General features: G+C 42.0%; 1 protein-coding gene across 4 annotated transcripts in view; it reads left to right on the top strand.

Moving 5' to 3' along the window:
* HIVEP1 (HIVEP zinc finger 1) overlaps positions 1–24,096 on the top strand; it is a 365,398-nt gene that overhangs the window by 291,219 nt on the left and 50,083 nt on the right. For 3 of the 4 annotated variants that reach the window (XM_033934663.1, XM_033934665.1, XM_033934666.1), the window contains exons 5-7: positions 6,342–6,466; positions 8,705–8,761; positions 12,548–12,723. In XM_033934663.1, coding sequence (XP_033790554.1) covers positions 6,342–6,466; positions 8,705–8,761; positions 12,548–12,723 — 358 coding nt within the window. The remainder of the gene's footprint in view (positions 1–6,341; positions 6,467–8,704; positions 8,762–12,547; positions 12,724–24,096) is intronic. The other variant, XM_033934667.1, reaches the window with a different exon arrangement.

Below are 24,096 nucleotides of genomic sequence, written 5' to 3'. Positions count from 1 at the left end.
GTTGTCTAAGGTTTCTCATAGTGGCGAATGATGTTTTTATAATTTTGGTGATTTGTGGTTGCATGGTGCAACTTCTATCTATCAGCACTCCGAGGAGTTTTAGTGTGGGAAGTATGGGGTATGAGATCGAATTAATTTTTATGTTTGTCAAGGTTGGGGTTTTGCAGTTTTCAAGGAGGATGAAGTTTGTTTTTTCCGGGTTAAGTTTTAGTTTTAGTTTGTGTTCTTTCATTAATGTTGCTACTGTTTCAAGTATTTCGTGGATTGTGCCTATCATGGATGGTTCAAGTTGGTCAAAGGGGATGAGTACCATTTATTTCTAGATTATTTGATCTAGTAGGAACAGACAATTTGGCAGAAACAGGCTCCTTAGTATTTTTAATGGAAGTGGAGGCTGCTTTTAATTCTTAACCCCAGTTTCGTAGCAAAGTACCCAAGTCTGAGAATCTCCCTAACTCCCCACTTGTCCTGTTTGATTATATTGTAAGCTCTACTGAGCAGAGACAGGGACTGTCTCTTGAATGTTTTACTGTATAGGAGGTCCTTGTGAAGTTTAAAACAATCCATAAAATTTGATATATTAGAAGCAATTTCTGAGATCACTTTCTTTAACACATTGAAGGAGATGGGGAAAGTCAGAGAGGTAGTTGGCAAGTGATAAAGAGGTGTTTTGCTGAAGATGAGGGGAATAATTGAATGACCAGTGAATTTGAGTAGAGTATAGCAATTCCTGCTTGTGCTTTCTACTTTAACCAAGAATGAGAAGTTGAGGACAGGCCTGGTGAAAGATGAATATTTCCTCTTCATAAGCCAGATCTGCAGATACAAAGTATTTGTAATTTATGATACAGAAGTAGATCTTAGATTGAACTGAGTTGAGATTTTGAGGAATGGTCATTTAGGAAGCCCAGCTAACAGGGAGGCTATAGGGCTGAGGTCTGGAGGGAATTCTGAAGATCTGCCTTTTATAAGTTGATGAGATGCGAGTTGTTGAGTTGGTGGGCAGAGAGCTAGAGGATCCCTTTTTGATGCAGTAGGCTAAACAGATCAAGAAAAAAGTATTGTACCTAACAAAAGGCTGAGTTTTGAGAGAGTGGGATTGCAGAGAAGACCTTCAGTTTTGGGGAGCCTGAGCCCAAACCACTGTTTGCCCTATCCTCACCCTGCTCTCTGTACTCCCTCTCATGACCCCCAGTTATCTATGTCTGTAGGTGAGGATCCCAAAACCCTGCCAACTGAACAAGTTCTCCGCTGGTGGCCTGACATTTGGCTGCCTTTTCTATGGGCTGCCACCACTGTGTTGCTCCCCCAGTTTTCATGCATGCAGGAAAAGCGCACATACATGGGGCGGGCAATTCCTATGTACATGCTCGGTTTTACAAAAACTGAATATGCGCAGGGGAGGCAGTAGTGCCTCAGCTGCCCAATAAAGTGCCACCAACTGCCAGACTGTTGGGGCATGGGGATTCCCGCCAGCCATAGCAGCAGTGCTATAGAATATATTCCTGGTACTATGAATGGTATCTTTTGCTCATCTACATTTCTCCTTGTCCAGATTAAGCAGTTCACTCTTATTGTACTATCCATCTTTTAAAGGTATGTGGTCCAAATGTCAATATAATTACATGCTATTTACATTTGGAATAAGAACATAAGAACATGATTTGCATTGGTAAATTTATTTATTTATTTATTCAATTATTTAGCCCGTCCTCCCAAAGGAGCCCAGAACGGGTTACAAAGTACATCTACAATATAATTGAGATAGGACAGAGATGAAGGTCTGAAACTAGCTATTTAGGTTTTCATTAAAAAAAACCGAAGACTTTTTTAATTTGATTATATATATATATATATATTTTTTTTTTTTTAAACTTTATGGATTGGTTTATTTGTTTTATTGTGTATGGTTTTTATTTTCTATTGTAACTTGCCTTGAGCCTATTTGGTATTGTTCGAGTAATACATTGTATATTCGATTAGAATAGGGTACTGAGAATATACCTGGAACATGTTGCTTACATATAAATTTTGGGACACTGAGAAACATCATGGAAACATAAAATAAGTGAATGCTAGGGATCTAATATGAGAGTGTAGGTCACAATGGCCTGCAGAGAGCAAACTTCCTGTTTGCTGGGGCGGGCCACAGTGGAGAGAAGGTCCTGGGGCCGACGGCAGGGCGACGTTGTTAATCAGTTCTGCTACCCAGCAACTTTTACTAGAAATTCAAGGTAGATGTGGGGGTGGAGGTGGGGGAGAGGAGTAAGTCTTGTGGAAGGGACACAGCAGAGAGAGACAACTAGCGGGTATGCTGGCCAGCAGCAAGATACTGTTCCCATGAGAGTGCTGAGACCACCGCTTCCGCTGGTGTTTCTATCCCCAAAGGATCCCCAATGACCCTGTTACTACAGACAATTTTGGGGGAGATCCTGGCCCCTGTGCCATCCTTCCCCTCCTCCACCCCCTGTTCCTATGCCTATGAGTTAAGCTTATGTTTCTCAAAAATCAAAAAGAGCTAACACTGAAACAGGTGCCACAATTAATCACGGTTAGGTTCTTGAGAATTCTAGGACAGGTATCTTTTTATTTACTGTATATTGTTATTGGCTCAGCAAGACTATTGTGCAATGATATTTTGCATACTGTAGATTTTTTCTAGGAATTTGTATATTATGTGTTGGTTGAGTGATATGTGGGTGAATTATGGGTTTTATTTACAGTTATCTATTATATTTGAGATTGACGTATTTAAAATTATATTACCTTCCTGAAAATCTTTTAAATTGGATTACCATATACAGTAATTATAGTAAATATGTCATTTTTGGAGCAATAGTGGCATTTACACATGTAAATCATATATACATATAAATGGTTACTTCAAAAAGCCAATAATAGAAATAATATCATACCTCTCATAAAAAAATATGAAACTGCCCACACCAGAAATTTGCATCAAAGTATTTTTTTTCAAAAATGAAACACTTAGCTTAATCCCAATGGAGGCTCTGCCATTTCACTTCACAAGCTTCATCAGGGCTTTAATGATTCAAAAGATCTTGTTGCAATCCAATTCAGTTCAAAAAGGCTGCGTACTGCAGTTTCTGCTTTCATATCGATTGAATGAACCTTTAATGATATCAAAAACATAGCTTAGTGAAATTAAAAATCTCTGGCAATAAAGTGTTTTTTAATAACATGCGTTGTCAAAACTAAACAGGTTAAATATATTTACCAAAAAACAGCATCAAATTGCCAGCATTTTACATTTTGATGTCCTGGATATTATCCTGATTTTAAACATGGCAATGGCAATTAAAGAAAAATGTTGTCACTAACCAACCAATCTGTATAATTAATGTCATGACATCTTAAATCAATCAAAAAAATTCAAGGGACTTGAACTTTAAGCATGCCGTGGCACACTATCAGCATACAAAAATATCTTTACAGAAACACCTTTTACACAATATGCCTATTTAATCCTGTTGGTTGCAAAGATTTCAATCTATGGATCCATCATTCTCTCTGCAATAAAATTCTGTCATGGTCCGCACTTCTGTTATATTCCACAATGTCAATAATGAAGAACCTCAAACTATTGAAATTATGTTTATATTCTTTGCAGTGTTCCACAAAGGGTGCTTCAATATGATTTACATATGTTAATTGAACCTGATCTTCAAACATCTATTTGTTTTGCCAACATCGATCTTATCGCCAGGGCATATTTTATTTATTATTTATTTTTTTCAAGTTTCAAGTTTATTAGTCCATCCTCCCAAAGGAGCTCAAAATGTCTTACAAATCAGGTACTCAAGCAGTTTCTCTCTCTTTCCCAACAGGCTCACAATCTATCTAATGTACTTGGGGCAGTGGAGGATTAAGTGACTTGCCCAGGGTCACAAGGAACAGCACGGGGCTTGAACCCACATTTCAGGGTGTTGAGACTGTAGCTCTAACCACTATGCCACACAGAATACTTGCTATTGCAATTATTGAATTGATTCAAATGATATACCTTGCTGTCAACAGGGTTTGTGAAACTCTTTGACTATATATTGATCACACAATTCTTAATGTCCCACATTCGTAATCTCCAACAGATTTTATTACTGTATTTTTTTTAAAAACCCATGGGGAATATAAGGAACGCAGAAGCTTCTTTGAATTATTTACATTTGAATAGGCAATTCTCAAATGTGAATTATGGAAAAAAAAGGATGGGTTTGACTTTTAAATTACTAAAAGGAATCGACAAAATGGAGCAAGCTCACTCACCAGCAGGGGGAAAGGATGGTGAGCAAGAAACAGCATTATTCACATTGGCAAATATGACTCAGACTCGGACCAGAAGTCATGGCCTGAAGCTGAGAGGGGACACGGCCAGGATAAATGTCAGAAAGTTCTGCTTCACACAGCGAGTGGTGAACGCTTGGAACTCTCTCCCGGAAGAGATGGTGGAGGAAACCACCATTCTAGGATTTAAGAGAAAATTGGACGCACATCTTCTTGCAGGACATATTGAGGGATACGAGTGACATATTGAGGGTACGCCTGGCTGAGCCTCCGCGTGTGCGGATCACCGGACTAGATGGACCCCGGGTCTGATCCGGTGCAGGCATTTCTTATGCTCTTACCACCTTCCATTGTTTATGTAATATTCTATTGACTATGGGACTGGCATGATCATATCTCAAAATGGCAGTGCACACATCTTATTGATCTTGCTTCTTATCACCATCCTGCATCATTTTATTTTGTTCTCCGATATGCTTTTCTCAGAAGCTTCTGATCGTACCCCCTGTTTTTCAAATCTCTCATTAAATTTTTAGATTGTCTATAATCTTAACTCGTTACAGATTCTTCGATGTCTTAAAAATTGGGAATATGGTAAACTTTCCTTTAAATGTTTCGGATGCCTACTATCCCTCCCTAAAAATGTGTTTCAATCGGTGGTCTTTTTGAATACTAATGTTTTAAAACCATTGTTGGGTTGATCTATTTGTACATCCAAAAATTAAATTGTACAGTAGGAACACCTGTGAATTGCATGTGGGGATTGTATGAATTCAACCACCTCACAAACCGATTACATTCTTCAATATTACCAGTCCATAAAACAAAACCATCATTGATGAACTGATGTCAGGAATATAATTTCTCAACAAAAGGATATCAGTGCGAGTTGTAAAATGTTGGCGATTTGATACCATTTTTTGGTAAATATATTTAACCTGTTTAGTTTTTGGAAAATGCAGTGGGCCCCTGTGCTAAAATAGCACAACTTGTGCTAAAAATAACCCATATTAATGGTAACACACATTGATAAATTCCTCCCTAAATATCCTCCCTAAATATCCTATGAATAAATGTCTTTTAGTGCAAATTTCACACATCTTGGGGGAAATTCTATATATGGAGTCCAAAAAAATTTACTAAACATGGTCTTGGTTTATAGAATAGAGGTTTATCGCTGGGACCTATAACTAAACTGAGGTGTGACCATTTACACCCAACTACAACCTGATCCTAACTTATGCATGGTTGAGTGTATTCTAAAGCAATGTTCTTCAACCACCGGTCTGCAAAAATTTTCTGTCGGTCCACAGGGCTGGCACTTCCATCAGGCCCAAGAGATTGTTCTGTAGCCGACGGTCTTCTGTACGATCAATGCGGCATCTTCGGGCCGGCTCCCTGAGTGCTGCAGTGCACAAAGCCGTGGGAAAAGGCTCCTATGCACGTCCCGTGCAGATGAGGCGCAGGACATGCGCGAGGAACCACTTCCCACAGCTTTGTACAATATAGCACTCAGGGAGCCGGCCCGAAGACCCTGCGTTGATCGCACCATTGACCAGGCCAGAAGGCAAGGCACATGGAGGGAGAGAGACAACAACGGTAGGGGAAATGCTTTTATTTTTATTTAGTGATTTTACATCTGCCTTAATTGTCTGTCCTAACTCTGTTCAGAAAGAAATGCATTTGTTTGTTTTTCTCTGGGGGTTGTGCTTCTTGCAGAGCCTTGCATCTTAGGGTTTGTTTGTGAATATTAGTGCTTTTAGTTTTTGATCCTGCATTTATTTATTTATTGCCTTTTCTATATATATTAAAATATAATATTTGTGCACAGAGAATTAAATTAAGCATATTCTACCTTTTTTCTACAGAAGAATGCAAGTATCCAGCTAGAAAGATACCATATAAATTTTTTAATTCCTTGTGATGTTGAATGTTAATTTTTGTATTTCTCTTATTGCAACAATAAAGAATAATAAATTGAATCATTACATTTCTAGTTTTAATGTTGTTCTTATCTAATTTTTAATTTTTCCTCTCAGCTTCTAGTAAATCAAAAATCGAAAGGAGACCTTGATAAAGAAAACTCTGAAACAAACACTGAGCAAGACAAAGATAATTTCCTAACAAAAACTGAGCCAAGGAGGGTTAAAATATTTGATGGAGGGTAAGGATTTTGATTTAATTAAATTTATTTTTAGAAAGAAACCCGAGCTAATTATGCCTTTGCGTACTAGACTTTGTACAAAACATCCAACCCTATAAGCCCTATATTCAGTCCATGGCATTAAATGACCCAGATATTCAATGAAGGGGGGCATGCATGGCTTCTAGCACTGAATATCCTGATGTGTGGCAACCCAGTTGACTGGATATCGACCAATATTCAGTCCGACGCCTGGTTAACTTGCATAAAATTAGGACAGTTGTTTTGCTGTCTTAAATGTATCCACTTATTTAGCTGGCTAGTGGACCGTATGTTGCTTCTAATCTGGTAAGTTGCAAATCTGCCCAAGTCTGTCCATGGACTGTACTGGCCTCGCCAGTTAAATGATGGCCGCTTAGGCTCTTATTCTGTAAGTGGTGCCTGCCACATGTCAATCACTGACAGGTGCCGCTTCCAGAATGATGCTTTAGTCCAGCGCCACCCCCTAACCACACTTACTTCTGGGCTTTGGCGTCATTATGTGTCGATAGCCACCAGGAACCTAGGCGCCAGTCCCAGAGGCCGTGTAGCAGTGCCTACTTTTTTAATGAGGGTTTAACTGGGTTTTAATGGTGTAACCCATTATCATGCCACTTAAACCCAATTAAATCAATTAAGTTAGGCAGCGGTAAGGCAGCTACCACTGCCTAACTTTCAGCAATTGTTGTAGAATCTGGCCCTTAGCGGCAATATTCAGCAGCACTACCTAGTTAAGTACTGTTGAATATCAGAGGCCGGCCAGTGGGGTTTAATTAGTTTGGAGCTTCATTTGCCCAGTGAAACCCCTTTGAATATTGCCCCCTATATTGCAAGTCATATATGTGGCACATGTTTTACAGGTGTGCTTATAGAGAAGTTCTTTCAGGAAGAAAACATTCATATTCTACCATGTAACCTGAAGTTTTACATGGCTATTTTGGGAAATAACTGGAAAAATTGTAATGCTACATTAAGTATGGCCATGGTTTCTCACCACGTGTCCTAGAGGCAAATATAGCTGGTCTGGTTTTCAGGATATCTCTTCATGTATATGAGAAACTTTGCACTGAGACCCAGATTCTCTAAACATCGCAGTAAGTTAGACGGTGGTAGGCGACCTACCACCGCCTAACTGAATTGTCACGGTAATTGACTGTATCATTTAAAACCAATTAACAAAAGGATGCCATAATCGTGTCTACAGAGGCGCCTAATGGCATGGTTTATGCTGGAAATGACCTTAGGTGCTGCTAGGTGCCTCTGTAGACATGATTCTCATCAAACATAGGTGCCGGTAATGTAGGCCCGCAAAACACTGCTTTACCAGTGCCTAAGCTGAGATTCTCTTAACGGCGTCTACATGTGATTGACACATGGCCGGCGCCATTTATGGAGGCGTTAGCCGATGTAGGCACCGGCCCCCGAGTATGTGCAAGTGAATGTGCATAAGACATTTGCACATACTCTGTATAGATGTGTTTCATGCACCTTTAGAAATATTTCTGACCAGTTAAAAGTGCATCCTGATTAGTGTCGAGTACCACAGAAATATGATGTCTCAACTTGAGCAGAATGGTATTTCCTTTAATGCTTTTCAAGATTGGTAAAAGTTGGCAGATAAAGACCTGCATGGTCCATCCATTCTGCCCAACAAGGTGGCCAGAATTGAATCTGTCAATCTGATCAATACCTTTAGTAACACATACACTAAAGGTATTGAGGTGGAAATTCTAGAAACTGCTCCTAAATTTAGGCGACGGCAGGCGCCCTGCCGGTGCCTAAGTTAATTAACAAACGCCGTTTAAAGCAGCAAAAAAACGGAAGCGTTAAAGCGCTTACTGGCGCCTACATAGGCGATTTAGACACTGAACACCACTATGAGCATGAGCAATGCTGGAAGTTACTAAATAATTATAAATCAACACCAAAGAGCATACTGAGAACTGATCACAAACTTAGTTCAGTTAGTACCACGGAAGCTTCAGAGCTGGGTCATAAGACTCTGGCTGGCTGGACTCCTCATTAGTCCCTTTCGTCTTTCTTCTATTGAAAAATTATTTTGTATATTTTTTTGTTGCTTTCTTCTTAATTTCTTATAACTTAATCTTAAAATTTTCTTCTTCTTAAATACTTTCTTTTGTATATTTTATATATTTTTCATAAATTAAACTGTTCATTGCATTTAGTATTTATAGATCATATACTTATCTTGCTCTGCAGCTACATACACCTCTCTGATGTGATATCTCGTTTCAAAACACTTTCATCAGGGATGAGGTGAGTTAGTAAACTTGCAGATAAACGCTGCCTATTCCATATGCTGCAAAGTCTTCATATTGGCAATTGAAAATGTTGGAAGTGGCATTAGGCATTAGACAAAGATAGGTGGCAGAAATGTAGGCCTGAAAAACTCTGGCCTACTTTACTGGTACTTATCTTTCACTGAGGCGCAATCCTTTATAGGGACGCACGATCAGCGGCCACCGATATTGGCGCCCTATAGAGAATCCAGGCCTGAGTGTATAAATTTCTGTGATGGCTTGACATACACATTAGGCTTTCATAATGACAGGATATATGCTGTAAAATTAATGTATACGTCATGTGACTATAAAAAGGCATATGTAAATCATTTTCCTGTTTCTGTTTTCCGACTAAGGGCTCCTTTTACTAAGGTGCGCTAGCGTTTTTAGTGCGCGCTGCATTGCCGCGTGCGGTAACCCTGCACTACGTGCCAAGAACTAATGCCAGCTTAATGCTGGCGTTAGTGTCTGGCGCTTGCAGCAATGCAGCTCGCGCTAAGCGTGCGCTAAAACCGCTAACGCAGCTTTGTAAAAGGAGCCCTAAATTTAAAATAGTGAAGAGGCACAAAACTGACACTGTAAGGGCACCAATCCCTCTGCTTAAGCATGCCCCTTTGGTTGCACGTCATGCAGATTTGTTATTTAAATAGCCAAAAGGTTGACACTCAAGATGACATCACCATTTGATTGATCCCTCATTCTTGAAAAGTTGAACTCCCTTCCCTTCCGTCAGGCTCTGTTGGCCCTGACTTGGCTACATGGGCAGAGCATGGCTTTTCCCCGCAGTTATTCTCTCTCATCTCCTACTATTTTATTTTTGAATTTTCAGAACTCACGGATATATACTATCTGATCTATGTAATATTTTAGTCATTTTTCCTTATTACATCTTCAAGGTTCACCAGGATTTGTTTCAGTTCCTTTGAATCATCAGTTATAAACAGTTTCAAGCCTGGCTAACTCTTCAGTACTATCCTCTGTAAACGCAAAGAATTTAGTCTTTCCATTTTGGCTTGGTCCTTCTTCGTGCCCCTTTGTTAACCCTTCATCATCTAATGGTCTAACTTAGGAGAAGGCAACCATTGTCCTGAAGGGCACAACCCAGTCATTTTTCAAGGTTCCCACGATGAATATGCATGAGATATGTTGAAAACTCCAACTGGGTTGTGGCCCTCGAGGACTGTGGTTGCACACCCGCGTCTAAATGATTCTCATGGGATTATTGCTTCATGTGTACTTTTTGCTTCTATGGCAGGCTTCTTTACAAATACTCTTTTTAGCATACCTTATCAACACTTTGCATCTAAATTTCCAGTGCTTAGGATTTTTCCTGTTTTTTTTTATTTGGATCCACTTTCCATTGTTTTTGAAAGGTGTTCTTTTGGCTATATTAGCTTTTTCCTCACCTTTTAACCATGCCAGCAGTCATTTATCTTTCCTGACACCCTTTTTAATGCATTCAATACATCTGTTCTTGGCTTTCAAGATGGTATTTTTTTAACTTTCCATGTAGTTCCAGAACAGTGCCAATCTCTTTGTTTGCAGAGCATGAAAAAGCTACCTTGATAAATGAAAGACAAATCAAGCAAGAGATATGCCTCACTAGTTGAACCTTCAAATCACCAGTTCAGTAAAACGGTGCAGGTTCTCTAAAGTTGCATTCTCATCAGCAACTAGTGAGGCTTCAGAGAACCACCTCAATTTGCAAACCAAGCACCACAGGAAATTTTGTTTCTAGGAAAGGATTGCACTGCTTTGTTGAATCAGCTAATCGAAGGTGATTCTTTAATTTTAGATACGTACCCAGAAAAAGTGCAGCTTATGTTTCTTTCACTTATCAGGCTGGCCTTTTATGCCCCAGATTAGAGAATGACACGGTGACAAAATTCATCACCGTTCCCGTCCCCGCGGGAAACCATCTTCATGTCATTCTTTAAGGAGAGAGGGAAGAATCAGAGTATGAATGGCCACAACCACTGACCCTCAAGCTTTGCTTTGAAGAATGCTGGTGTAGAAGGACTGAGGTTGAAATAGACATTACAGAATGACAGTCTCTGGTATCCAGAGCAGATATTGTGATGTCATAATGCCTCATTCCACCAGTGCCTAAGAGCCAATCACATCAGTGATGTCACAATGGCTTCATTATCCTTGGCTCACATAAGAATCAGAGTATGAATGGCCACAACCACTGACCCGCAAGCTTTGCTTTGAAGAATGCTGGTGTAGAAAGACCGAGGTTAAAATAGACACTAGAAAATGACATGGGATTATTTCCCTCGGTTATCCGCGGGGACGGGGACGGTGATGAATTTTGTCACCGTGTCATTCTCTACCCCAGATGATTAAGGAACTTCATGGCTAACTCTTTCAAAGGTTGTGGTTAGGTACACTGCCCGTGGAACTTAAGAATATGCAATTAGTTGTGCATTTTCAAATGTTTGTTGTGATTATTTGTAAATTATTTAGTTTGTTTAATAAACAATGCACAACTGTTTCTAAAACTATCACAGTTGTTTTATAATTTTATGAACCATACACAATGGTCCTGATTCTGTATAGGATGTCTGGTCTCAGCAGCTGCCTAAGCAGCTTTTGAGAATCGCACACAGGCATCCTATATAGAATCATGACTGTCCTAATGGACAGACGCCTAACCCTGCCTTACCACCCCAAATATTGCTGGCACCTACATACCCCCAGCTCTTCCCCAGTACCATCTCGTATACCAGCCCTGACCTGCCTGTGTTTTTGTTGGCCAATCTGTGGAGATATTCAGTGGCACTGTCCGGTTAAATGCCACTGAATATGGTCATTGTTATCAATGTCCTCTGCAGATTTCAAAGTGGTCTATAATATATCAAATATTAGGGAGGTATTCTAAGTATTTATTTACTCAGTTTTTTAGCCTCTCTTCCCAAAGGAGCTCAGAACAGGTTACAAATCAGATACATTTTCTTATCTGTACTGGTGGGCTCACAGTCTGTCTAATGTACCTGAGTCAGTGGAGGATTAAATGACTTGCCTAGGGTTACAAGGAACAGCGCAGGGTTTGAACCCACAACCTCAGTGTCCTGAGGCTGTAGCTCTAACCACTACATCCAGCGGGCTCACATTTTAACCATGGTCCCACTTAGGCAGTAATAAGCAATTTAACTAGGCAGGAGAGACTCCTGCCTGCTTAAATCACTTTTGAATAGCAGCCAGAATGGCTTTTGTGGTGTGCCACTTTTTTAATCCTATGCTTTCTTAATACAGTGCTCCCCCGCGAATTCACGTTCGGCAGTTCACAGTCCCGATCATTCGCGGTATTTTCTGACCACGAATGACTGGGCATGAGGGGGCAACTGGAGAGGCAGGAGAGGGCAGCCAGAGCGCCGGCAAGTGAAGGAAATCACTCGCTGTATGCTCCGACTGCCTCTTCCTGTACTAAAGTCGGGCCTTACCAATCAAGAGCTGCGTGTCAAAGCAGCTCCTGATTGCTGAGGCCCAACTTTAGTGCAGGAAGAGGCGTTTGGAGCATACAGCGAGTGATTTCCTTCACTCGCCGGCACTCTGGCTGCTCTCTCCTGCCTCTCCAGCTGCCCTCCTGTCTCCCCTGCCTAAAAATCATATTCGGGGGGGGGTTTCAAAATTTGCGGGGGTTCCTAGAATGGAACCCCCACGAATTCCGGGGGAGTACTGTACTTCAACTGGTCTATCATAGACTGGAGTTGTGTCTTTGATTTAATGATCTACTTGTGAATATTTTAATTTATAGGTACAAGTCAAATGAAGACTACATATATGTTCGTGGCAGAGGGAGGGGGAAATACATCTGTGAAGAGTGTGGAATACGTTGTAAGAAGCCCAGCATGTTAAAGAAGCACATTCGTACACATACAGATGTCCGTCCCTACCATTGCAATTATTGCAACTTTTCCTTTAAGACTAAAGGTAAATAAGCATGTTCTATCTATTTTTCCTCTTTTTTTCACATGATTTTAATTAGTTACTCAAAGGAACATGTTAACTAAATAGTGTTAAGCAGTTGGTTTGGGTGACAGTGTGCGTTATTAACAGACCCATGCTAACAGCTACCACTGACACCAGCCAGTGTGGTTAAATCCTATGCTAGGTAACTAGCATGGGTTGGGGTGATGCTAGAGCAGGTAAGTGTCTCCACTTAATGCAACCTCAAAAAGTGGGTGAGATGGTGTTAAATATACCTGCTCTACCAGCTGTCAGTTCACCAGCTGACCAAAGAAAAAAGACAGTAGCACATGGCCAAGGTCCCCTCTTCTGATCAGAAGCACCTCCGCACATATCATCCCCCTTCTAATCAGAAGCCCCTTAAGGACCCCTGCCAACAAAAGCAACCTCCACTTGAACAGGCCGTTTTCCTCAATACCATACTCAACCCTCCAGAACTTACCTGGAAGTATCCTGGTAGTACAGCTAAGGAGCACAGTAGCCCCCTCCAGTCTTGTAGCCTCTGGGATTCAAAGTGATACATTTTACCCCTAGTGATAGTCTTATGGTAGTACCTTTTGCTGATCAATCTGCCATTCTAAATCCCAGAGGATGTGGGAAAGAGCAGAGGGGAACTGTTCCCGTCCCATCCACTACAGTATCATGGATACCCCCAGGTAAGTCATGAGGGGGAATTAGGGTTATCCTAGGACAAGCAGGCAGTATATTCTCACAAATGGGTGATATCATCCACGGAGCTCGGAACAGATAGTGAAAATTGCACCGGCACTGTAAGAGCTTAAAAGCTTTCATTCTGCCCGCACTGCGCATGTAAAAGTGCCTTCCCGCCCGATGAGGGCTCGTGGTACCTCAGTTCTTCATTTTCTGTGGAGTTGTGTTTTCTAGTACTGCGTTGCCTTCCCTCAGCAAGTTCGTTTGAGATTTATTTTTTCTTACTATGCCTACTTTAACCTTATGCTCCTTTAGGCACCTCTGTAGACACGACTCATACATGTCACTCTGCTTTGCATCAACGTTCAACTTGATGGCAACACTCGTCCTTGGAGTGTCCTTCTGTTTCCACAAGGCATCAACGTTCTCAATCACGCCATCGACAATCCTCTCCATCGGAGCATCGATCACCATCGAGACACTGATGTTTTTCTTTACATCGAGGCTTTGAAGATCTTCATTGGGACACCAAAAATCTTCATTGAAACATCGTTCCTCATCGAAGCACCAACTTTCTTCCTCTAAATATCAACGTTCTCAGTCTAATTATTCCACCTCGAAACATGCATGTTCGCATTCATCTTGGTACCGACGATCTCTATCTTCAGTTTCCTCAGGTCAGTACCGCAGAGATTCTTCAAACCTTGGAGTGGAAGGGTAATTTATCAGCTCCTGAATCATATGAAATTCCCTCTGAGCAACTCCTGAGTCATATGGAATTCCCTCTGAGCTGTCTTCTCCACCTAGGAGAAGATCACCTCCTGAAGGGCTCTCTTTTACCAAATTTATTAGGCAGTTGAGTATGGAGCTGCCTGTAAAACTAGAAGCAGGCATTGAACCCAGAGCTGAACTGCTGGAGGTGTTACATTTTGAGGAACCTCTCAAGGAGCTTTTAAAATTACCACTTCACAATCTTTTGAAAGAGTTTCTTCTAAAAAATTGGGAGACTCCACTCAGGGTCTATAGCTCCCAGAAAATTGGATTCCCTCTATAGGACTGTTTCATGTCCAGGGTTTGAAAGACAGCAACTTCAGCATCAGTCATTGCTGGCAGAATCTACCCTTAAAAAGTTATCTAGCTCCAGAGTCTATGCCACAGCCTCTCCAGGTCGTGAGGGCAGAACTATGGACAGATTCCATGTTATCCAACACACTATTGAATTACAATTTCTTTATTTCTTTTTATTTCAAATAGTTAATTAGGAAGATAACAGTATTTGAACAATAATTTCCATCTGCCCATATTCCTGAGTTCCAACATATCACTCATTCTCTGCTACAAACCTGAAGGGATATGGCTCGTTCCGCATTTGAGCGTTCAACCAGAGCTTCTGCCATGACCATAGCTATTAGACGACTTGCCTGGCTTCGGGTCTCCAATATGGACATAAATCTACAAGACCTCTTGGCCAGATGTGGGAGAGGAACATTTTGAAGAGAAAGTCAAATCTGCCACGCAGAAGCTTACATAAGATGAGCAGAGTTGGAATATTCTAAACAAAACTAAGAAGTCTCAGTCAGCTAAGCCTACTCGGAAACCAACTTCCTATTCTTATACAAAACAGTTTTCTGCCTTTTCTTCGACCAAACCACCATCTCAGAAGAGACAGAGATAACAAAGATCTCAGAAGCAGCAAACATCCACCACTCCAGCTCAGTGTTTTTGACCTGCTTCAGGAAAGCATAGTCCATGTAACACATTTACAGCCTCTTCCCATCGGAGGCTGTCTTCAAGCATTTTACCTATGATGGACTCTCATTACCAATGATACCAGGGTCTTAAAAGTCATACAGGAGGGTTTCTCTCTTCATTTTGAATCCATTCCTCCAAACCACCCTCCAAGGGGGTCCTTTCTTACATCTCAACAGATATCCCTTCTTCTTCAGGAAATAGATTCTTTACTCCAACTCAATGCCATAGAGGAAGTTCCTCCTACCCAGAAAAATCAAGGGTTTTACTCCAGGTATTTTCTAATTCCAAAGAAGACGGGAGGTATATGTCCAATTCTCAGCCTCCAAAATCTCAGCAAATATCTCGTCAGGGAAAAGTTTTGCACGTTATCTCTGGCAACATTAATATCCCCTTCTATGCTCTCTAGACCTCAAAGAGGCTTTTACACACATTTTCATTCATCCAGACCACAGGAAGTTCCTTCGATTCCGAACAGCTCATCAACATTATCAATACAAGGCTCTTCCTTTCGGCCTGGCATCCTTTCCAAGAGTATTCACAAAATATTTGGTAGTTGTGGCAGCAACACTTCGAACTTATGGTCTTCAAGTGTTTCCTATCTGGACGATTAGCTAATAAAATCCACATCTCCTCCTTAGCAACAAACCTAACCATAGAATTTCTTCAACAGCTAAGGTTCGAAGTAAATTTTCCAAAGTCTTAGCTACAACCCTCTCAACGTCTTCAATTTATAGGAGTCATACTAGAAACCAATCAGTTATGAGCTTATCTTCCTCAACAAAGACAAGACAATATAATTAATCTTTGCAATCAAGTCTCCACCCTGCAAACATTACCAGCCAGCCAAATGATGCAACTCATAGGCCACATGGTGTCCACAGTCCATGTTACCTCATTCACTCATCTACATCTCAGGGCATCTCAGTGGTCTCAAGCCTTTGACCCTTTATCCAAAAAGATCAAGATCTCTTCAAAAGTCTCTCCAATGGTGGATGAATCCGATCAATCTTTCCAGGGGTCTACTCATTCAGGTTCCTCCACATCAAAGAGTCTTCAGCACAGATGTGTCCATGTATGCTTGAGGAGCTCACCTAGGCGGTCTCAAGATGCAAGGATTTTGGAATTTGCAAGAGAAATCATTACACATCAACTTGCTGGAATTAAAAGCTGGAATTCGAAATGCTCTCATTACCTTTCAAGATGCTCTGTCCAACCAAATTGTACTAGTCCGAACGGACCACCAAGTTGTGATGTATTACATCAACAAACAGGGCGGTACAGGCTCTCCCCCTCTTTGTCAAGAATTCCAACATATCTGGAATTGAGCGATTCCTTGCAACATATTTCTAAAGGTTATATATGTCCAAGGGAATCAGAATATCTTGCCACACAAGTGGACTCTCAATTCCAAAATACTCCATCACATCTTCCAGTTATGGGGAACTCCACAGATAGACCTGTTTGCGTCTCCTCTCAATCACAAGTTGCCTCAGTTTTGCTCCAGACAATACTCTCCTCAAATGTCTCGAAGCAGATGCATTTTTCCTGGATTGGTCTGACAAATAATTCCTTTATGCATTTCCACCAATTTCTCTCATTCTGAAGACCTTGGTCAAACTCAAGAGAGAATCAGCCACCATGATCCTGATAGCAACTCAATGGCCCAGACAACCTTGGTTCTCCCTTCTACTTTAGCTGACTGAAAAGAATCCGATGCCACTACAGATTTTTCCATCTCTGCTCACACAGAGTCACGGGTCCATGTTACAACCCAATCTGTAGTCTCTAAACTTGACATCTTGGAACCTTTCTGTGAAACTTCAACAGATTTTCATCTTTCTGATTCTCTTCAAGTCATTATTGCTGCATCCAGAAAACCATCTACGCAGCAATGCTATCAACAGAAGTGGACTCATTTTTCTTTATCATCAAGATCCTTTATCCTCTTCACTTTCTTCAGTTCTGGATTACCTTCTCCATCTTTCCACTTCTGGTCTCAAAACCACTTCAGTTATAGTTCACCTCAGTGCTATTAGTACTTTCCATACTTCTGTCGACAATAAACCTCTGGCAACTCATCCTTTGGTTTCTAGATTTATGAAAGGACTTTTAAATTCCAAACCTCCACTGAAACTTGGATCTTAATGTAGTCCTTGGCAGGTTGTTGAAGCTTCCCTTTGAGCCACAAGTGTCGACTCATTTCAAGTTCCTCACTTGGAAAGTGGCTTTCTTGATCACAGTCACTTCTGCTCGTCAAGTCAGTAAACTTCAAGCATTGATTTCCAACCCACCATATACAGTATTTCACCATAACAAGGTGGTTCTCTGCACTCATCCTAAATTCCTTCCAAAAGTTGTCACGGAATTTCATCTGAATCAATCCATTGTGCTTCCAATCTTCTTTCCGAAATCTCATTCTCATCCTGGAGAAGCAGCTTTTCATACATTGGACTGTAAGTGTACCTTGGCATGCTACCTGCAAAAGATTAAGCCACACAGGACTCCACCTCAACTGTTCATCTCCTTTGATCCTAACAAATTGAGCTGACCTGTCACCAAGAGAACTATTTCCACATGGCTAGCGGACTGTATCTCCTTCTGCTATGCTCGGGCTCAATTGCAACTCAAGGGACATGTGACGGCACACAAAGTTTGAGTGACGGCAGCCTTGGTGGCTTTCTTACGATCCACTTCTATTGATGAAATTTGCAAAGCAGCCACTTGGTCCTTAATCCACACTTTCACATCTCACTACTGTCTAGAATCTTATTCCAGAAGAGATAATCATTTTGGCTAAGCAGTATCACAGAATCTATTTTCTTCTTAATGGCCAACTCTCCCTCCATCCCATTGCAGTAAGCTAGGGAGTCCCATATATGAGAATATGCTGCCTGCTTGTCCTAGGATAAAGCACAGTTACTTACCGTAACAGGTATTATCTGCTGACAGCAGGCAGATATTCTCACATCCCACCCACCTCCCCTGGTTGGCTTCTTAGCTTGCTTACGGAACAGAGGTACCGCAAGCTCTCATTGGGCGGGAAGGCACTCGCGCATGCGCAGGCAGACTGAAAACTTTTAAGCTCTTAAAGTGCCAGTGCACTTTTCACTGTCCATGCCAGGCTCCATGGATGACGTCACCCATATGTGAGAAAACCTGCCTGCTGTCTCCAGATAAGACCTGTTAGGTAAGTAACAGTGTTTTTGGTTGGGGGTGGGGAGTCAAGTGTGGTATTGGAAAGTCTGTTGGAGAGGGGTGTTTCTTTTTATTGGGGGGGGGGGGGCTCTGACCCAGAGGGTGAATGTGTTCTGGGCAGGCTACTCATCAGGAGGGGAATGTATGCAGTGGAAGGCTGAAGGGGGGAAGGGTTGCTAGGTCAGGTCGCATTGCTGCAAAAAGTTTTTGTTTTTTTTCTTTTTGTGCCAGGGCCTGTGTTAATGTCTCAACAGATAACATGGATGCACTTATGCTATCTGCCGATGCAGGTAATGCTGTCTAGTGTGGTGACTGTCCTGTGTATAACTATAGGGCAGCTTTCCAATTGCCTGACATTTATTACACAGATTTTGTACTTACTGCACCTTATATTTTGCACTTAAGGGACTCAGTTCTATAAATGGTACTTAAAAATCAGCACTGAAAAAATAGCATGGAATAGTGCCCAAAGTTTGGCGCTGCTTATAGCATAGCATAGCACTTAGCACTGAGAACTGTGCCTAATTTAAGTATGGATCCCCCTTTTTTCCATGCGTGTAAATTGCAGAAATGCTCTTGATCCACCCATGACTCTCCCATTACAATGTCCCCTTTTTAGACCTACACATAAAATTTAATTAAAACCAATTAGCACAAATAATTGTTCATTAAGATTCCACGTATCAGCACAAATTGGCTCATTCAATTAAATTGCATGCACAAATTGAGTGTATGCCCAAATTTGACATTTAAATGCAATTTTTAACACTTTTTATAGAATTCTGTGGAGGTTGCATTATGTGCAGAGCCGTACTGCAGTTTAGTAAATAGGCAACAAAATGTTTAAATAGTACAGTAAGCATCTAGAATAAAGAACACATGAAAACAGTTTACAACTATTTCTGGTACTACTATTTATAATCATCATTGTCTTCTCTTTGTCTACACACTTCTATAGTACTGAAAAAGAATAAGCATTTAGTTTTTTATGGACTCAAATTAAAGCATCTATATTCCGCCAGCAGTGGTAATCGTTTTTTTTAAACACTGCCTGTCAATGGCTAAATTAGCTCTGAGTCAGCAACCCTTCCACCATATGCTTGCTGTGACAAATTGTGGCAGCCATTTCATCTTAGCAGTGGCAAGGAGCAGGAGTTAGGGGGCTTTACTCTTGACCCCAGTACCTCTACTGGACCACTAAGGAGAAAAGGTAACCCTGGGAGATCCTACCTGGGCCGCATGGGGGGGGGGGTGGAGATGGGTTACTGATTCATGGGCTGGGGGAGAGAAAAGAGGAGAGAGGCTTTTCAGAGGATCGGGGCCAACCCCCCCCCCCCCACCTCCCCCAGTTATACGGGTCCCAGCCAATATTCAGTGCTGGGGCCTGCATAGCTAAACAGCCTTTGAGCTGTCCTAAATTCAACACTTAGCTGTGTGGGTCCTGGCATTGAATACTGCAGCCACCCACTCCTCCCTAACACTGCTGCCTGTACTTCCCCTGATTTGCCTACTTTTTCTGGGTAACTCGTAGGTAATGCATTCACTTTCAAATGAAACAGTTTGTGAAGTGGAGAAACAAACCTCAGTGATCCATCTTGAACAACTTACTTGCCCCAATAATTCAGGAATTGTTTGTTGTCCACCAACAGTGGTAGGGTGCCACCGACTAACTTCAGGTGCTGTTTTTAGAACTGAGTCATTACTGTGTTAACATGATGTCATTCTTCCCACTGTCTATCAATTATAATAAAACCCTTAGCGCGCATGCGCACTTGAAACTCCGTGCCTTCGTGCACTGTGCTTCTGTGCCGCTGCATGTGCAGTAGAGTAGAACTCTGCTGCGGCGGTTTCACCGTCGAACTCGGCAACGCTGCAAGGCCAGAGCCAGTGACGACCAAAGGGGTGGGGGAGAACAGCAGGCAGGGTCGTGGCTCTGCTACAATCCCAGGGCAGGCAGGAGGTTTAATCGCGGCTCAGCAGCGATTCTGCGGGGGCTCCTGGCAGCGCTGAAGATGAGGCAGCAGGCTGGGAAGAGCAGAAGAGGGTCCAGGGAGCAAGTTAGAAGACAGCGGGCAGCAAGCGAGGGCTAAAGGAGCCTGCCCCTGCCCCCACATGTGTGGAAGCATCTGCTCCCTCTGTTAAAGGCCATACCTAATCCTAGCATCTCTTGCCATCTACATTTACTGAGCTTACCCCATATGTGAATAGGCCCTGTTTTTGAAATACCATTTAATTGTCAGATCATCTTCAGACATTCAAATGCTGATATTTACATATCAGGATGCTTCTAAAATAACCATCATAAAGTTGGTTTTTTTTCTAAATGTTAAAAATCTGGAAGTAAGAAAAGAGAATGTAATACTCTCTCAAAATAGGAAACATGAAGATTATGATAAGTCATAGCAACAGATAATAGAAGATCCCAGGCTCGGCTTAACTGACTGGAGGAAAAGACCACAGCAGTCAACAGCATAAAACATGATTGTCACTATATATCAAATATGACTCACTGTATTTGCTGCCTTTTAGACTCTGGTCTTTCTCATCGATCTACAAACTTCCTGTAATGACAAATTAGTATACAATTTTTTCTATTATTTGCAATTCTCTTTTTGAAATACCGGTAAACATCAATCATAAGGAGCACTTATTTTTATATAACTCATGTGTCAGACTATGTCAGTAAATAGTTCAAAATCTGTCAGGCATTTCTCCTTAGAATATACACATGAGTTCTGAATGCTGTATATCTGCCTAAAACAATGTCTTGCATAAAGTTTTACATAAGTGTGATCTGATCAGTAATCAGTACATTAGGCAATCAGTAAATGCAAATGTCATTAATCATTATATATGATAACATGTTCTTTAAGCTGTCATGCCTCTGCAGGACCAAAATATGGTTGTGTTGGTTTCTTAACTGCTTTCTCATAATATAATCAATGCAAAAAAAAACCAAACCCTGAAACCAAATGAAATTGAAATTTTTTTAACACCGTTAGGTATGACACTTTACTTCTGGACATGCATTTAGGGGCGGATTCTTGAAGCAGTGCCTGCCACGTGTCAATCACCAACAGGTGTCATTTTCAGAATTGTGGCTACCACAGACCCTAGGTGCCGGACATGTAGGCCAAGGTTTAAAAGACCTACATTTCCGGTGCCTAGATGCATCAGACAATCATGCATAGCGACGCCTAGGGATGCCTAATTCTGGCGCTGCCCCTAACCACGCCTCCTTCCACATTAGGCGTCATCAGGTGTTGCTATGCGCCAGAGATAGGGCATCAGTTGCAGAAGACGCCTAGCACTGCCTATTTTTGGGGGTTGTTTTGTAATTGGCTTTTAATGGTGCATTCAATTATCACGCCACTTAAAGCGGATTGAAAACAAATTATGTGCCAGTAGGCATACTTCAAACGCCTGCCACCACCTAACTATAAGCAGCCCTTACAGAATTTCCTCCTTGGCGCTTTTGTTAGAATTCTGTAAGAGGACTGATTCCGAGGAGTACAATTTTGAAAGTAATTTCCTTGGGTAAAACAGCATTTTATTTGCAAAAATGCATCTTTGAAAAATGCCTGCCTGACTTCCCTCTTTCCATTTTACAGGAAAATATAATGTGCTGTGGTTGCCAGCCCAAATTTACAGAAGCTATTTTTGTGTAACATTTCCCCTTGAAAATGTGCATATACTATACTTCTACAGTTTCTATAAAAATTGCCCCATAGATAGCTGTTGGGTTTTTTCTTTATTCAGCGAATAAAGAGTTACATTTCTGTCTTGTTTTGTCAGCTCATTGTCTGGCAAAAGGAGTCACGTGAACTGTAGAGGCCATGTGACCGAGGGCAGAGTTGAATGAGAGCATCTGAACGCTGTTGAGGAAGGAATGCTCTGAGTTGCATAGTATCCAGTACAGTGCCTATGAACTGTAAAGTCTGAGAGGGTTGTAGCTGGGATTTGGGAAAGTTGATTTCAAAGCCCAAACTTTGGAGGAACCATGTAGTCCACTGGGTCGCTACAATAACCCCCCGAGATGTAGGGGCCAAAAGGAAATATTTTACATGGCTATGCTGAAGCAAAATGGCTGAATTGCTTGTGTTTTATTATTCACTGGCTGTATCAGAGCACTTTATTCTACAGCTTTGTCTCCCCTACTTACTGAATTAAGACCCCTTTTATCATGCCACAGTAGAGCGTTTTAACACTGGCCGTAGAGCTAAATGCTCCAATGCTCATTCAGTTCCTATGAGCGGTGGAGCATTTACCTCACTGGCCAGTGCTAAAATGCTCTACCACAGCTTGATAAAAGGGCATAAAACAGGTGTGACATTCTAAAACAACTGTAGCTTCTAAACTTTTGGTTAGCCTTCACATTGTTCTTATTAGCAAATTAATATAAGTGCAAATATTCAGTTTCCTAAAATTCAGATGGCATAACAGCTTTACATTGGGTTTCAGTAACGATGCTAGAGGTTTTTATCGCAGGCCGGTGAGGTAAATGCTCTGATGCTCATGGGAATTTTATGAGCATCGAAGCTTTTACCTCACAACCTGTGCTAATGACCTCTAGTGCCGTTTAGTAAAAGGAGCCCTTAATTTACTTCTTTTTATTACGTATATTTCAAAAATGAAAACAAGGCATAGCAAGGTAAAGAGATGTATGATTCTAGGGGGCGACCATAGAGGTTATGTGGGTACCGGCAATATTCATTGCCATCATCCACATAGCTTAGCAGACAAATTTAGGACAGCTCTACAGCTCTCCTAATTCTGCCCACTTAGCTATGTGGGTGCTGACTTTGAATATTGGCTGGCACCTGTATAGCAGGTGTTGTGATCCCCCCTCTTTCTCTCCCACCCTTCCCCCACTCCCTCCTGCCGGAACCCCCAACCCTTCCCCCCACCCCCCCGAATGTCCACAGCAGGAGGATTGCTGAATTCCTTCTGCCACCACCACCCCAATACATTCCCTGGTAGGAGGGATGCCCAATTCCTCCTGCTGCCACCCCTCCCGAGACATCCCCTAGCAGGAGGAGATGCCCACTCTCTCCTGCCGGAGACCCACCCATCCTCCAAAGATCACTGGCAGGAGGGATGCCCAGTCCCTCCTGCTGGAACTCCACCGCCCTGAAGGCATGACCCCCCCTGACCCTACCAGTACCCTACCATTGGCTGGCCGGAGAGTTTACTCCTTCCAGCTGGCAGGCCCGCCTCCACAGAATGGTGGGTCTTCCCCATCCCTGTACATTGTGGGTTGCACTGGGGAGGGGCCTAAGGCCCTGATTGGCCCAGGTGCCTAAGGCCCCTCCTATAGTAATCTTAGGCCTGTATCCCAGTGCATTCTGGGAGGCACTGGGAGTGGCCTAAGACTCCGATTGGTCAAGCCAGTCTTAGGCACCTCCCTCCTGTATCCTGGATACAGAGGGAAGTGCCTAAGGCCTGATTGACTCAGACACCTAAGGCTCCTCAACCAATCAGGCCTTTGGTCCCCTCCTCGTCCATCACATGATGCACAGGGAAGGAGAAGGCCAGTCATTTGGGACTGCTGGTCCTGAAGCGGGAGCCTCAGAGCGGGCTTCCTGCTTTCAACTTTTTAAAAAAGTACAGGGGGGGAGACTTCCGGTGGTAGGGGGGAGTGGGCATCCTTCCTGCTATTTTGGGAGGGTTCAGGAGCGGAGACAGTGGCTCGGGGGTGCCTGGCACAGGGGGCATGATGCAGGGATGTTCTGAGTGGCA

This window comes from Geotrypetes seraphini, chromosome 2 (assembly GCF_902459505.1).
Source record: "Geotrypetes seraphini chromosome 2, aGeoSer1.1, whole genome shotgun sequence".
Classification (NCBI taxonomy): Eukaryota; Metazoa; Chordata; class Amphibia; order Gymnophiona; family Dermophiidae; genus Geotrypetes; species Geotrypetes seraphini.
The sequence above is the reverse complement of the archived record's forward strand: the minus strand, read 5'-3'. Positions and strand labels throughout refer to the sequence as shown.